This window comes from Thalassophryne amazonica, chromosome 3 (genome assembly GCF_902500255.1).
Source record: "Thalassophryne amazonica chromosome 3, fThaAma1.1, whole genome shotgun sequence".
NCBI lineage: Eukaryota > Metazoa > Chordata > Actinopteri > Batrachoidiformes > Batrachoididae > Thalassophryne > Thalassophryne amazonica.
This window is the reverse complement of record NC_047105.1, coordinates 61,299,518-61,316,864: the sequence shown is the minus strand read 5'-3', so window position 1 is coordinate 61,316,864 and position 17,347 is coordinate 61,299,518. Positions and strand designations below refer to the sequence as shown.

Below are 17,347 nucleotides of genomic sequence, written 5' to 3'. Positions count from 1 at the left end.
ACTAATGCTGTTTCTGTACTATGATGAATTCTAAACCCTGACTGAAACTCTTCAAATAGACCATTCCTCTGCAGATGATCAGTTAGCTGTTTTACAACTACCCTTTCAAGAATTTTTGAGAGAAAAGGAAGGTTGGAGATTGGCCTATAATTAGCTAAGATAGCTGGGTCAAGTGATGGCTTTTTAAGTAATGGTTTAATTACTGCCACCTTAAAAGCCTGTGGTACATAGCCAACTAATAAAGATAGATTGATCATATTTAAGATCGAAGCATTAATTAATGGTAGGGCTTCCTTGAGCAGCCTGGTAGGAATGGGGTCTAATAGACATGTTGATGGTTTGGAGGAAGTAACTAATGAAAATAACTCAGACAGAACAATCGGAGAGAAAGAGTCTAACCAAATACCGGCATCACTGAAAGCAGCCAAAGAGAACGATATGTCTTTGGGATGGTTATGAGTAATTTTTTCTCTAATAGTTAAAATTTTATTAGCAAAGAAAGTCATGAAGTCATTACTAGTTAAAGTTAAAGGAATACTCGGCTCAATAGAGCTCTGACTCTTTGTCAGCCTGGCTACAGTGCTGAAAAGAAACCTGGGGTTGTTCTTATTTTCTTCAATTAGTGATGAGTAGTGAGATGTCCTAGCTTTATGGAGGGCTTTTTTTTATAGAGCAACAGACTCTTTTTCCAGGCTAAGTTAAGATCTTCTAAATTAGTGAGACGCCATTTCCTCTCCAACTTACGGGTTATCTGCTTTAAGCTGCGAGTTTGTGAGTTATACCACGGAGTCAGACATTTCTGATTTAAGGCTCTCTTTTTCAGAGGAGCTACAGCATCCAAAGTTGTCCTCATTGAGGATCTAAAACTATTGACGAGATAATATAAGTTTAGGTAGCTACTCTGCCCTGTGTTGGTATATGGCATTGGAGAACATAAAGAAGGAATCATATCCTTAAACCTAGTTACAGCGCTTTCTGAAAGACTTCTACTGTAATGAAACGTATTCCGCACTGCTGGGTAGTCCATCAGAATAAATGTAAATGTTATTAAGAAATGATCAGACAGAAGGGGGTTTTCAGGGAATACTGTTAAATCTTCAATTTCCATACCATATGTCAGAACAAGATCTAAGGTATGATTAAAGTGGTGGGTGGAGTCATTTACATTTTGAGCAAAGCCAATCGAGTCTAATAATAGATTAAATGCAGTGTTGAGGCTGTCATTCTCAGCATCTGTGTGGATGTTAAAATCGCCCACTATAATTATCTGAGCTAAGCACTAAGTCAGACAAAAGGTCTGAAAATTCACAGAGAAACTCACAGTAACGACCAGGTGGACGATAGATAACAACAAATAAAACTGGTTTTTGGGACTTCCAATTTGGATGGACAAGACTAAGAGTCAAGCTTTCAAATGAATTAAAGCTCTGTCTGGGTTTTTGATTAATTAATAAGCTGGAGTGGAAGATTGCTGCTAATCCTCCACCTCGGCCCGTGCTACGAGCGTTCTGGCAGTTAGTGTGTTTGCTGGTTATTGGTGGTCTGGGAGCAGGCACCGTCTCTACAGGGATGGGGTAATGAGGGGATGGCAGGGGGAGAGAAGCTGCAGAGAGGTGTGTAAGACTACAACTCTGCTTCCTGGTCCCAACCCTGGATAGTCACGGTTTGGAGGATTTAAGAAAATTGGCCAGATTTCTAGAAATGAGAGCTGCTCCATCCAAAGTGGGATGGATGCCGTCTCTCCTAACAAGACCAGGTTTTCCCCAGAAGCTTTGCCAATTATCTATGAAGCCCACCTCATTTTTTGGACACCACTCAGACAGCCAGCAATTCAAGGAGAACATGTGGCTAAACATGTCACTCCCGGTCCGATTGGGGAGGGGCCCAGAGAAAACTACAGAGTCCGACATTGTTTTTGTAAAGTTACACACCGATTCAATATTAATTTTAGTGACCTCCGATTGGTGTAACCAGGTGTCATTACTGCCGACGTGAATTACAATCTTACCAAATTTACGCTTAGCCTTAGCCAGCAGTTTCAAATTTCCTTCAATGTCGCCTGCTCTGGCCCCCAGAAGACATTTGACTATGGTTGCTGGTGTCGCTAACTTCACATTTCTCAAAACAGAGTCTCCAATAACCAGAGTTTGTTCCTCGGCGGGTGTGTGGCCGAGTGGGGAAAAACAGTTAGAGATGTGAACGGGTTGGCGGTGTACACGGGGCTTCTGTTTAGAACTACGCTTCCTCCTCACAGTCACCCAGTCGGCCTGCTTTCCTGGCTGCTCGGGATCTGCTGGAGGGGAACTAACGGCGGCTAAGCTACCTTGGTCCGCACCGACTACAGGGGCCTGGCTAGCTGTAGGATTTTCCAAGGTGCGGAGCCGAGTCTCCAATTCGCCCAGCCTGGCCTCCAAAGCTACGAATAAGCTACACTTATTACAAGTACCATTACTGCTAAAGGAGGCCGAGGAATAACTAAACATTTCACACCCAGAGCAGAAAAGTGCGGGAGAGACAGGAGAAGCCGCCATGCTAAACCGGCTAAGAGCTAGTAGCTGCGCTAAGCTAGCAGATTCCTAAAAACACACAGAGTGAATAATGTGTAAATAATTTAGAGGTGATTCAGCAGAGGGAGTGCTTTAGTTAAGGCACGTGAAGATTACACTGTGAAACAAATCATTATCTAGTTAACTAGATCAATCTAACTTCGCAGATTAAACAGCTAACAGATACAGCAAAACACCGCTGTGCTCCGGAACAGGAAGTGATACAATACCGCAGTGAGAGCCAACCACCAGTTATTTTCAACTAATGTGTTGATTTTTTTTTATTAACCCATTAATTGTTTGGTGAATAAAAATGGTGAAAAATGTTGAGTGTTCTGAAAAGCCCAAGATGATGTGCTCAAATGTCTTGTTTTGTTCACAACCCCAAAGATATTTTGTTTACTGTTGGTAAGGAGTAAAGAAATCAGAAAATATTCACATTAAAGAACTGAAATCAAATTAGGATTTTGAATTTGTGCATTTAAAAAAAAAAGACAAATGATTAATCAATTACCAAAATAGTTGGTGAATAATCATCAATTAGGCATTGTAGCTCTACTTAGGGACCTTCTGTTTTGGGTGCAAGCATACTAATGGTTTGAGCCACCATGGTTTGCTATAGCTGCTGCACTGAAGATGTGCTATGGTTTAGAGAAGTGGGACAAGGGAGTTGCAAAGTGTCTGTTGGGTGGACATGCTCCAGTACTGTGCTTCCTTCTATTTTTGTGTGTATCTCATAGTAAATCATTTCAAGTATTGAAATAAAATTTGAAATTAAAACAAAGACATGCTGTGTCAGTAAGGTCTGCCTGGGTGGTGCGCAGGCAGAATCTGAGGTGGCACTTACAGGTTTTCATAGACCTGATGTGACCTGTTGTGGCAGCTAGGAAGACCCATGCACTAAAAAACACTGACACATACATCTGATGCCTGTGACTAATGTCTACATGGAAGCAGTGGTTAAGAACATTTGTTGATTTCCTTTAAGATCGTGTGGTTGATGACCTGAACCCGGTACTGAACTTCACTCGTAAAGAGGTGGAGTCACTGCTGCACTTTGTGGAGGAGGAGCTTGAGCCTGTAAGACTCTCAGCGTCAGCTCGGGAAGAATTGGAATCAGTCCTGTACGAAGCTTGTCAGCTCTACCCTCATCTCATCACCAAGGTACACAGTAACATAACTAGGGATGGGTATCGAGAACCAGTTCCTTTCGGGTATCGTTAAATGATTTGATCCACCAACATCAATAGTCTTTTTGTTTAATGATTCCCTTATCGTTCCTTCAGAGTGGCCGTTGTCTTTGGGGGTGTTTGTCAGGAAAATGATAATTTCTCTACATTGATTACAGACCCTGCAATGGGTCTGTAATCAACCGTTTCTGCAGCGTGGCTTTGCTTTGAACCTTGAACCAATCGAAGCAGTGATTCGCAGATCAAAGCAGTGCTTTGTTCTGCTACTTTGTTGATTTATTGTTTCATTTCGCATTATCTTAATTTTTCCCTGATAAAACCTTAATGCCGCGTTCACACCGGGCGCGACAAGACGTTACCATCGCCCAGTGTGTCGCTCTGCTTTCGCTGTGAAAATTCGCCCCAGTGCGTCATCAAATAGGAGGAGCTTCCATTCCACTTGCCGGCTCCGGTTGTCAGTCAGGTTAACATGACGGTGATGCAGCTCTCTGTTCCCCCAAACTCTGTCATAATTGTTTATAAACCAGTCACCATTTGTTTTATTATACATCTGTGTACTTAATAAATAAAATAATCTTCACGGACGATTCGCTCGCGCACGCACATGAAAGTAAAAACTCTGTTGCCGCTGCTGTGGCGCTGCTGCTCGCTCTTCACCCAAACTCTGTCATAATTGTGAAATAAAGGACAAAAGGGACATAAGTCCTGCTCACAGGCTGGCTACCAGAGGCAGGACATGTTCACATCCAACTAAGTCAAACTCCAGACATCTCCACGTCACTACATATCCAGTCCCTGATTGGTCATTGCGGCGTGACAAGACAAAAAGTTCCGATTTTTCAACTTGGGGAGGAGGGTGACGCGATATCGCGCCACAAACGCGCCAATCGCTCAAAATCGCTTCACTCGCGTAGCTCCATTTGCGTCCATCGCGTCGTGTTGCGTGGCTTGGCACCACAACGCCTCCTTCCATATGGATTACATGGCAACCTGTCGCTGCTGTTGCTCGCGTCGTGCCCGGTGTGAACACGGCTTTAAGAGTATATGTCTGTGAGTAATATTTACTTTTTTAATGTATTTTATAACTTAAAAATGGGACCGATGCTAACGCGTTAGCATGTCTATAGCATTTTCAGTGTTAAAGTTAGCATTAAGCTGTTCGTGTCTCAGCACAAATTGTGCATGTGTTTTCTGTATAATAATTAATGGCTCAGCGTTTGTTGTTGTAAAAGAGTCAAATTGTATTTTTTTTTATTCATATATTAATAATAATAGTAACAACAACTGTAATAGTAATATAACTCATAACTAATAATTCTACAATACAGTTTTAGAGAAAGAGACAATAAGAACCTGATGAAACAAAACACGACAGAAAAGATTAAACCAACTAACAATGAAAATTTATTTTTATTCATATATTAATAATAATAGTAACAACAACAGTAATAGTAAGTACAGCTCATACAGGGAATTAAATTCCCTGCTTATCACCCACCATCCTCAGCTGGAACCCATACCTCCTTTCGGGGGCCTATTCCAGTAGGAGACGACATGTATGGGCGGCCCCAGCAGTACCCAAAGGGTGCCACCTGGTGAGTGACGGCAACAACTCAGCTCAAGAACTAGGTACTGGGGCTCCCAGCCCTTATTCCAGATCCATGCAGACGAAGACTCAGCTGCCTCCTGGAGCTTGGTCACAGTGGCCCTCCTCAGCCTGGGGGGCAAACCAGTGTCGGTCAAAAACCTGATGGTAGAGCGCCCCACAAAGCCTCGGCACCCAAATTCTACTGGGTAGACAGAACACTTCCAACCTCGATCTTCACACTGTCCCTTAAGCTCACTGTACCTGGCCAGTTTTCTCTCATAGGCCCATTCCATGTTGGTCTCCCATGGTACTGTTAGTTCAACCAACATGACAGCCTTTGCATCATCCGACCACAGTACTATATCCGGCCACAGAGTGGTGACTGCTATGTGGTGTGGAAAGACTAAAGCCTTCCCAATGTCCGCCTGGATGCTCCACTGTCTCAGTGCGCAGTGTCCTGTTTAAGCCTTTTCCTGACCGTAGCACCAGCCTTCACAAATGGAATCTCCTGGCAGGGCTTTTGAAAGCTGGTTGCTTCACACTGTGTATTCAGGGCGTCCACAAGAACCTTGAGGACTTGATTGTGTCGCCATGTGTACATCTGTAATGATGAGCCACAACCAGCAAGGACATGTTCCAATGTACCCCTCTTTCCACATCTGACGCATGCATTGGACTCAACCAACTTCCACTTCTGCAGGTTGACAGGGGTTGGCAGAAGGTCGTACACTGAGCGCAGCAGAAAGCTGATGCGGAGTAGCTCCATGGACCACAGGTTGGACCAACTGATTCTATGGTCCGAAGCATCCTCCCATGTGGTCCAGGACCCCTGCCGCGCCTGGCCAACTGCCCTCACCGCCCGACTCTCCTCCTCCATCCTCCTTATCTCTTCTATCACCATGCCTCTTCTATCCCTCCCATTCTGCTTTGACCACCAGTTGTCCTCTCTCCAACAAATACCCACCTTGTCCCTTTGTACAGCACCAACAATCTCCTTCAGTCTGAGGTTATTCTCTGCCTGGTCCACTGTCTCTGCCACAGCCCATTTCCTACCACACTCCATGTCTGGTTGAGCATCCCTGATGAAGGGATCCTTGGAGTCCCTCAGCATGAGGTACACCCGGGCCTTTGCTGTCTTAAATTCTTCAACCAGAGAGGTTGTGGGTAGCTGGAGATTTGCTGATGAGCTTATACAAAGCCACATTGGTCAATGATCTTGGTGCTCCAAGCCACCTCTTGATGTGGCTACTCACTGATCTCTCCATAGCTTCCACCTTGGTCATTGTGACAGCATACATCTGGAGCGGCCAGAGAATCCTTGGCAGCAAGCCAAACTGGAAGCTCTTCTCCTGCCTTGCACGCTGGATAATATTCCAGATCATGTAAGCATGTTCCAGGCAGCCTGGAGATCCTGGCACACCAGCCTTCTGCACTGATGTATTGATGTAACCATTCTCCACTGCAAACTTCCTCATCCTTCTGGTCAGAGCACTGAACAAAATCTTCCCTTCCACATTTAGGAGTGAAATGGGGCAGAACTGTGACAGACCCATTGACGCAGCCTCTTTTGGAATATAAATTCCATCTGCTAGGCACCAATCAATGTGGACTGCCTGCCGGTCCCACATCAGCCGTAATAGCTTACACAGGAACTTCAGTACTTTAGGGCACTTCTTGTACAATCTGTATGAGAGTCCATTCACCCCTGGAGCACTCTTTGCTCTTGCTCTTCTCACACTCTCCTGCACCTCAGACCATCTCAAGCCTTCCATGTCAAAAGCTACCCCTGGTTCTGTTGGTCTGGGTAGCCCATCCATGTCCAGCAATGGCGCATCCCTGTTGGGGTCTGAGTAAATTAAGTTATTGAGTTAATAAACCGCTCCCTCTTTCTCCTCTTCTCCTTTCTCTTCTTTATTGCATACTCAGCCCTACTAATAGCCTGAAACGCTTCCTGATATCTTCCATGAGTACCAGGAAGCCTTCCTTCTAATGCTGAGCAGCATCCTTCTACTGCCTCTTCAGGGCTCTCAACTGAATTCTGAGGTGCCCTTTCTCAACTTGTCTGTGATTGGCTTGTTTAGGTCTATTCTCCTTTTTCTTCTCTTCTTCACCAAACCTGTCATAACAAAAGTTGTAAACAATTGACTGGAATGCAACCAACTTCCTTTCAACAGTTCCTCTCAGACTACACTCAAGAACTGTTGTCAGCTCATCATCAAGATCCTTCCAGCAGGAACTATCACTCATTTTTGGCCAATTGATCCGCTCCTTGGATTCAACCTCGCCGGGTGTTGACTGCCGCTGAGCTGGGGGTACTTGGGCACTGTGGTGTTGCTCCTGGCCCATGCTCCCCTCAAACGCCTTACAATTATTCTGACTAGACAATCTGCGCTGCTGTGCTGCTTTCAGACACCCCATCTTAGTCCGATGGATCTTCATCCCTTTTATTGTCTTGAACTCTCTTCCACAACAGCAAGCTGTTGGCCGTGGGCTAAATCCAGTTTTGTCAACGGTATCATCCTTGGGCTCCTCATTCTCCCCCCCTCTCGGGTCGCCCTGGGGGTATTCTCCAGTAGTATTACTCATAGCTTAGCAAGGTGTGATTGTACTACCCGAGCACTCTCACGTGCCAGTGAGAGTGCTCGGGTAGTAATAATAACTCATAACTAATAGTTCTACAATACAATTTTAGAGAAAGAGACAAAAAGAACCTGATGAAACAAAACACGACAGAAAAGATTAAACCAACTAACAGTGAAAATAAATAAATACATATAGAAATAAATAACTGTTTCCTGTGAACACCTAATGACTCTTACACCTCCACTTCATCCCTGTTTTATTTGCGTTTAAAGACCATTTGTTTCGGTCAAACCGTAGTTTCAATTTGTTAATTTCTTGAGACGTAACAGTGTGATTTCCTCCAGAACTATCTGCCAAGCTAGAAAACTGCTGCATCCTCGTAAGGGCAAAATACTATTGGAATGAATTTGAATAAGGAAAGTTGTGTTTTTCTCACCAAAATGGATGCTGCACTCACTGCAGTTTATTGTCTGGAATAGTCCCAGATTGCATTTCAGAGCTTCTAGAATTCAAAAATGTTCGTGCGGGTGGTGTTGGGGTAATTTTGGGTTTCAGCATTTTTTTTTTTTCCCACCACTTTCATCCCTGAACATGTCAATCGTGAGTCACTTTTGTGCAGATTAAAGTCACTAACTTGGACTCCTGTCTTGTTGCGAGAAAGAAGTTCTGTTCTCAGAGCTCCAAACGCTGCGGGGCTCTCTGCCAAGTCAAGTTAGAATGATAAGAGTCCAGTTGGAATTAATAAATTCAAAGCGAAACGCCATTTAAATCAAGTGACGCCTCTTTCCAAACATTGTAATACAAACAAAGACAAAGAGACAAAGGAACACCTCCGTTTCGGAGTGCCAGGGGACAAGTTGGGACATGCCCAGCTCTCCACAATTTCTCTTATACTCACTGGGCTGGTAAGCATTGAAAGCCGAGATAGGCATGTCCCAACTTGTCCCCTGGCACTCCGAAACGGAGGTGTTCCTTTGTCTCGCTCGATCAGCGAATCGGTCCTGACGCGCGAAGCCTCCGTGCGGCTTTCCATGACAGAATCTCTTGTTAAAAGTGAAATCTGCCGGAAAATGGCTGATGTCCAGCTCTTGTGATAACCAGAGAAATTGCTCACGATGGTCCCAGCTCCACACAGCCATCCGTTTAGAAATGATGTGGTGTTTTCTGCCTCTCGATGGCGGCTCAGAGTGCGGCGCGCCGTGTGCCATTGTGGGCCGTCCTTAAAGCTGTAGTAACACTCCTTATTCTCTGTGAAGCCCGTAAAATTTTCACCGAAAGCCAGATAAATTTTTCGAATGGTTTCCAGCTGCTTGTCTCTAACAGTTTCTGAAAAAATTCTGATGGAAAAAAAGCCCAAATCATTCTGCCATTTCCTCGCAATGAAACAATGACGAGAGGGGTGGACCAGTGCTCACTCAAAGCCTGCCCACAGGCGAATGACGCAACCGACAGGCGTGGAAAAACTCACGCATGCGCACGAAGGTTCAAGCTTGGCTGACGTAAAAACATATGAATCAAATCCATATAGTTTTTGAAAAAAATAAAAAGGTATGATACTTTTCTCACAGACCTCGTGTGTGTATATATATATATATATATATATATATATATATATATATATATATAATATATATATATAATATATATACACACACACACACAATATGATGTTATATATTTTATATTTCCCCTCTCCCTTGGTGTCAATAGCAACCTTTCCATCATGAGTCTCTGCTGGTGGACCGGAAGGAGTCAAAACTGACCAAAGCAGAGAAGAGAGCTGCAAAGAAGAGCTACGAGGATGAAAAACGAGCCTCTGTGCCATACGCTCGGCCATCGTATGCTCACTATTACCCGACCAGCGATCAGATATTCACAAACATACCAGCATTTAGCCAGCGAAGCTGGTGAGTATCATAATTAGGGCTGTCTCCTATTGCGAATTTTCTGTCCTGATTTCCATCCCAATTTCAAACGTGAGGAAATTGGCCTTTTTTTTTTTTTTTTTTTTATCATAGCCAAAATTCATATTCTCCACTTCTCCACTAAGATTCTCCACTTTCACCTACTTTTACAAAAGATTACCCCAGTTAAATTGGATTATTCACTTTTTTTGTATCACAGTTCATCCCGATGTCACAATTTCTTTTAAACGTTTAATACTTTCCCGATTGCCTACACTGTTTTACAACACTATATTTCAATCAATCAATCAAACTTTATTTGTAGAGCACTTTTCATACAATTAAATGCAACACAGAGTGCTTCACAAAGTAAAAACAGTACCGTTGAACTATCGACCCATGTAAAAACATCAACCCACAAAAATCCACGTCGTACACACCACCGCTCACCACACACACATGCACATTAAAAGAATAAGAGAATAAAAGGCAATAACAATTTAAACAAGTTAATAAAAATAAACATTAAATTAAAAGCTAAACTAAAAAGATAAGACTTGAGCCTATTTTTAAAAACCTGAACATTCTCTGCAGCCCTGAGCCCCTCCAGCAGACTATTCCAAAGACGAGGGCCGTAAAACTGAAAAGACGCCTCGCCATGAGTGTGTGTTCTAACTTTGGGAATGACTAACAGTCTGCTGCCAGAGGAGCACAGAGAGCGTGAGGGTTCATATGGTAAAAGCAATTCTGAAAGATAAGAAGGGCCAAGACCATTAAGACATTTAAAAACCATTAAAAGAACCTTAAAATCAATCCTAAAAGACACGGGGAGCCAATGCAGCGATTTTAAAACCGGTGTAATATGCTCCCGCTTTGTAGTCCTTGTCAGAACACGAGCTGCAGAATTTTGCAAGACTTGGAGGCCAGATATATTCTTCTTAGGAATCCCAGAAAGCAGGGCATTACAATAGTCAGTACGACTAGTGACAAAAGCATGCATCAGCGTCTTCGTGTTGGCTCGAGAGAGAATGGGGCAGACTCTGGCAATGTTCTTAAGATGGTAAAAACCTATTTTAGTAATATGTTTAATGTGTGGAATAAAAGTCAGCTCAGAGTCTAAAATTACACCCAAGTTTCTCACTTGTGGAGATGAATTAAAAGAAACTGACTGAAGTTTTGGTAAAAGTTTCATTCTCAGGGCCTCGGGACCAATAACTAAAACTTCGGTTTTGTCCTGGTTGAGATAGAGAAAGTTTTCTGCCATCCAGGATTCGATATCTAAGATAAAGTTAAAAAGTGTGTCCACTGGTCTTGTGTCATGAGGAGACACAGAGACATACAGCTGTGTATCATCTGCGTAGCTATGAAAGCTAACTCCATATCTCCTGATGACACCACCAAGCGGGAGCATATACAGGTTAAAAAGGACTGGTCCCAAAATCGAACCCTGGTGCACACCACATGTGACTTCATGAACATGAGAAGAGCAGGTATCGAGACTTACCATAAAAGTCCTGTCTGTAAGATACAAAGTAAACCATTTGTGCACAGTACCAGAGAGGCCAATGTTCTTCAAACGAGCTAAAAGGACAGTGTGGTCCACTGTATCAAAAGCTGCGCTCAGATCCAGTAGAACCAACACTGTCAACTTCTTAGAATCAAAATTTAATCTAAAATCATTTAATACCTTTAAAAGGGCTGTCTCAGTGCTGTGGTTCACCCTAAATCCTGACTGAAATTGCTCTAGGACATTGTGGGAATTAATAAAATCACTAAGCTGAATAAAGACTAGTTTTTCTAAAATTTTACTTAAAAATGGTAAATTGGACACCGGTCTAAAAAATGGTTAAAATCACCGGAGTCTAAATTGCTCTTCTTCAGCAGGGGCCTCACCATCGCTCCTTTAAATGCAGCAGGAAAGACCCCCGTTTGAAGAGAGCATTTCATGAGGCTTAAAAGCTCATCTCTAATAGGTCCATAAAATAATTTAAAAAAACTTTGTCGGGATCGGATCTAAATCACATGTGGTGGGCTTCACTGAGGAGAAAACCTTATCAAGCGTCTCACCATCGACCAGGACAAAACTGTCCAGGCTTTCCTCAGGTGAAGGCAGACACTCAGATGCATTTAAAACCATATTACTCTGTGAGGACAGGATGTTACATCTGATAGTGTCCACCTTCTTCCTGAAGTGGTCTGCAAAGTTCTCACACATGGAGTCTGTGACATTAGAAAAGGACTTGTTAAAATTCGGATTAAGAAGAGTTTCAATAGTTGAAAATAAAATCTGAGGATTATTTTTATGACTGTTAATTAAGCTTGAAAAGTATTGGTTGCGTGATTTCCTAACTTCAGTGTTATAAATTTTTAGTTGTTCTGCACATATTTGATAGTTTATTTTAATTTTGTTTTTTCTCCATCTCCTTTCCGCCACCCTGCAATTTACCACTGATTACACCTGATTTCAGGTGTGATTGGGTATCCTATCCACCACCACCCCCGACTAGCTCAGCTCCTCAGTTAAAAGATGCTAACAAATAGTCACATGTCAGACAGCTGTCACAGTTCAGAAACCCACACAAATCTGTTCAAAAGATCCTGTAACAATATACAAATATGCAGTTCAACAGACCTAGAGATAATCAGACAGTGTACACATTAGGCTAGGGAAGGAAGCAGTAACAAACTCCAACAAAGCTTGTTTATCAAGTTCGGTGTGAACATTTGGAACAGACATAAAACAGCGTAAAGGGTGTAATGATGAGTCAAAGCTGTGATAAACCACAGAGCGCTGTGTTACACAGTGTCCACTCAGTGCAAATGTTGCACAGATGCATCCGTACATAGCAGAATGCCATAATCAAGAAGCTGGAGGAACATTACCTTCAACAGTTTTTTCAAGAATCGTAGTTAAAACAAGACCTTTTTGTAAAATAAAAACCCAGCTTAAGTCTCAGCTTCTTTATAAGGTTTTCAATATGAGAAGTAAAAGCGTTCCTCAGTAAAAAAAAAAAAAAAGCCCAAATACTTATATTGTAACAGTTTCAACCTGAGTGCTTTGCAGAGTTTGGATGAGAGGGAGCTTGTGTTTTCTGTACATTGTTGTAAATGAGAACCGAACACATGGTTGCAGTCACCACTGGAAAAAAAGAAGCCGTATCCAGCATCTTTTTTCAGAGGGAACCTCTTTTTGTTTGTGTGTCAGCTCTGAATGTTTTAAGTTGAAAATCTGTCACTTTGTCAGAGAGGCGCTGTGACATCACTGCAACGCAGTGGTGCAGTTTTTCAGATAAACGGGAGGAGAGGATTATTTTTGCTGGTTTTTTGCTCAAAAGCTAGTCCTTGTTGGCTCTTTTTTGGTGTCACAGAAACAAGTCAAAAGGAGCCCCCCTCTGCTCCAACTGAAAACTCTGAAACCGCTATTAAGAAAGCATTTGTGCGCGTTCACTCAGCACTTTTCCACCAGAAAAAAAAATGAAAAAGAGTATACGGACACAGGACCTAATGCAATAATTACCGTGGTCTTCTCATGTTTAAGCCATGCAGGTTAAGTGGACGTGTTAGATCATTGTCATTCAGTCTTCTAATTCACTCATTTCCAGGCGTCCCATGGTACGACTAGATGACAAGCCTGTGGCAAGTGTCAGGCCCATCCAGTCAACTCCAATTCCCATGATGCCTCGCCAGGTTGGGATAGGCATGCCTGGCGCTCCCGGTAGCATCCCTGTCAACTTCCTGCAGAAGGCTGGAGTTTATGTGCAGAGAATTGTGACGACAACAGGTAATCATCAGGGTCAACCTGTTACCTGTCAGGGGTGGGCATGAAGGTCCATGATGGTACAGGTTTTCTTTGCTCCCAGTCACATCAGCAGCTGATTTCCCAGAGGATCAGGGCCAGGATCAAGATAAGGACTTTAAGTTGAGGAGAGGCGCTCAATGTCTTGAACATCCCATTTTCCTCAGGCTTTCAAAGAGAAAAGCATGTTCAACAGGTGCTGGCTTCATCCTTAAATAGGGGACACCTGATTCACACCTGTTTGTTCCACAAAATTGACGAACTCCCTGACTGAATGCCACACTACTATTATTGTGAACACCCCCTTTTATACTTTTTTTTTTTTTTTTTACTAATAGCCCAATTTCATAGCCTTAAAAGTGTGCATATCGTGAATGCTTGGTCTTGTTGGATTTGTGAGAATCTACTGAATCTACTGGTACCTTGTTTCCCATGTAACAATAAGAAATATACTCAAAACCTGGATTAATCTTTTTAGTCACATAGCACTATTATTATTCTGAACACTACTGTAAAAACCCACCTGCTGAGGTGATTTGCCGCAGTGAAAACCTGCACCTTCTTGGCCCTTCCTGGCACACTTACCCACCTCTGTGTTGCATGGACAGTCTTAACATGAAATACATTTAAATCAGGACTGGGAGGGGTTTCCGGTCCCGCCTCCAGGAAGATGACAGCTTAATTCACAAGCTCCCTGATGGAGTTGTAAAAATAACCCCATAAACTTTGGGTCATCTTAAAATACATAATTTTTTTTAAAAAACAATGGAGAAAGGGGTTACTACTCGAAGTAGGGGGACCACAGCTGTGATGGAAGACTACCCTGAATTGAACCGAAGTAGCCGAGCAGGATCACCGAGCCTCCCCGCACATGGTGAGGATACTCCAGAAGCTAGTTTAAAAAGTATCCTCCATGAGCTTCGAGAGTTCAGAAACGATAGCAGGGAGCAACTCTCGGATATAAAACACGAGCTTAGGAGGGCTAATGATGGACTGGACGAGGCGGAGGAGAGAATTAATGAAACTGAGAACGTGCTTCAAGTAACGTCGATGTAATTAAGAAGCGAATGCAGCGCCAAGCTAATCTCAAGGAAAAACTGATTGACCAGGATGGGAGAGCGAGGAGAGCCAACATGAGGATCTACGGCATACCTGAAGGAAAAGAGGGGACTGATATGGTTGGTTTGCTAGACAGTCTTTTGAGAAACACACTCAATTTTGCCCAAGAGAAAGATCTCGGGATCGAACGGGCTCACCAAGCCCTGGCACCGAAGCCGAAGGACCCGAATACCAAACCTCGATCCATCGCGCTCCAGTTCGGAAGTTACCGGACCAAGGAAGAGGTCCTCCAGTGCATATGGCAGAAAAAAGAAGTGCTTTGTGATAGTGTTCACTTTTATGTGGACCATAACTTCCCTCCTGAGGTGCTGAAGAAGCGCAGTGAATACGCTGAAGCCAAGACAGTTCTGAAAGCAAATAAAATAAAGTTCCAGACTCCTTATCCTGTGTGGATGCAAATTTTTTTTATGAAGACGGCACCCGGATGTTTCAAAATGCTTCAGAAGCGACGAGCGGCACGATCTCATGAGGGTTTGCAGTTAATTTGGTGAAGTCCGCCGCTGACCCGGTTCGGGAGGAAATCCAGCAGCTGTCCGCCTGGCAGACTGCGGGGCGACAGCCTGACCGGAGTGATGAAGCGGAGCTCGGGGAAGCGGCTGATGTCACTCGCAAAAAAGGCCACCACCGCTCTCAATACAAGGAGAAACTCCAAACTTTCAGAAGGCGCTCTCCTACGGCAGACAGTTAGCTTCATCATTTTATTAAAATAAAGATGATCACGGATATGTAAGTGTTAAAATATTCTGATCCTCACCCTGATAGACAGTTAAGAGATTGTTTTTCCACCAGTATGTGTGAGTTCTACAGTGTGTTACTTTATTTAAATATGTCGGGACTCGCGAATTGACAAGTTACCTTCAGTTCGTATTACATATTTTTTATTGAGACTGACTAAAATGTGGCCGCTCTATAGGGCCCCACCACTGATGCAGCAGGGGACATACCCTAATGGGGGCTATGGCTTCACAAGGCTCCATTTAAACGAGCCTCTCCTTCGGAAACCGCAAGTTTTTTTAAGTTTTGTTCAAAATTGTTCTTTGTGTGCTACTGTTCTTTTTTTATTTTTTGTTGGGAGAGATAATTGTGTATGTATAATTTTACTTTCAGAGATAAATAGAGAGAGATCTAACACATGCCAAATATAATATAGATAAACATGAATAAGGGAGAAGTTAAAGTTATTTCTTTTAATGTGAAAGGGATTCTAAACCCAACTAAAATAAGTCAGATATTGTCCAAAAAGAAAAAGGAAAATGGGCAGGTGGTACTCTTACAGGAGACACATCTCAGCCCAATGGAACATGAAAAACTAAAAAGAATGGGTTTTTCAAGAGTATATTATTCATCTTATAAGAATGGGCGTAGGAGAGGGGTAGCAATATTAATATCACAAAAAATACCTTTTTAATTAGTTTCGAAAGTAACAGACAAAGAGGGAAGATTTATAATGGTAACAGGCAAAGTCAACGGTATATTAATAACTATATGCAAAATATTCAACAGAATAATATCAAATCTTTATTTATCAGCCTAGATGCCGAGAAAACTTTTGACTTGGTGAGCTGGCCTTTCCTATGTAATGTATTAAAAAGATTTGGCATGCATGAAAAATTTGTTAAAATAATTAATACAATTTATAGTAAACCCTCAGCCCATATTAAAATAAATGGTTATCTCACGGATCCTATAACTTTAGAGCGCGGAACGCGACAAGGGTGCCCTTTGTCACCGCTGCTCTTCACCCTTTATATAGAACCTCTTGCACAACAAATAAGACATCCAGGGAATTTGTATAAATGAAGACGTCCACAAGGTGGCACTATATGCTGATGATGTTTTGGTCTATTTAAGACAGCCCTCTTGCTCACTTATCGAATTAATCCTCTGGGGTCCGAGGGCATTTTTTGGACAGTTCACTCGCCTGGCATAAATGTATTATTATTGCTGTTAGCTCTCCCTGCATCCCACAATCAAGTTTTATGTCTCTTTTTTTTTCAGGACAACCTGTGCTTTCAGAATATACACTCAACAAAAATATAAACGCAACACTTTTGGTTTTGCTCCCATTTTGTATGAGATGAACTCAAAGATCTAAAACTTTTTCCACATACACAATATCACCATTTCCCTCAAATATTGTTCACAAACCAGTCTAAATCTGTGATAGTGAGCACTTCTCCTTTGCTGAGATAATCCATCGCACCTCACAGGTGTGCCATATCAAGATGCTGATCAGACACCATGATTAGTGCACAGGTGTGCCTTAGAATTAATTTGGTAAAAATTAATGTTCTGCCTTGATTTCTCTTTTTATTTCAGGCCCTTCCAATATAAATCCCCCAGAAACTTTTCTCTGATTTAAATAAAATAATATCTCGATTTATCTGGCAGGGGAGAAAGCCCAGGGTCAAATGTCAAACCTTACAACTCCAAAAGGAAGAAGGTGGGATGGCCCTTCCACATTTCAAAAACTATTTCTATGCAACCCAGATTAAACCTTTGATAAATATTTGTACCCCATCATATAAAACTAGGTGGAAAGATATTGAACTCTCTCTCCCATATGAAACACCCCCCAGTACATGTACTGATAGCTCAAAAAAATCTTGGAGGACTTCTAG

The 17,347-nt window shown here is 42.5% G+C and overlaps 1 protein-coding gene across 1 annotated transcript in view; it reads left to right on the top strand.

Annotated features, from left to right (window-relative positions):
* Positions 1 to 17,347, top strand: part of rad54l2 (RAD54 like 2) — a 63,443-nt gene that overhangs the window by 34,236 nt on the left and 11,860 nt on the right. The window contains exons 17-19 of the mRNA XM_034166474.1: positions 3,535 to 3,710; positions 9,618 to 9,814; positions 13,414 to 13,592. Of these exons, the coding sequence (XP_034022365.1) occupies positions 3,535 to 3,710; positions 9,618 to 9,814; positions 13,414 to 13,592 (552 nt within the window). The remainder of the gene's footprint in view (positions 1 to 3,534; positions 3,711 to 9,617; positions 9,815 to 13,413; positions 13,593 to 17,347) is intronic.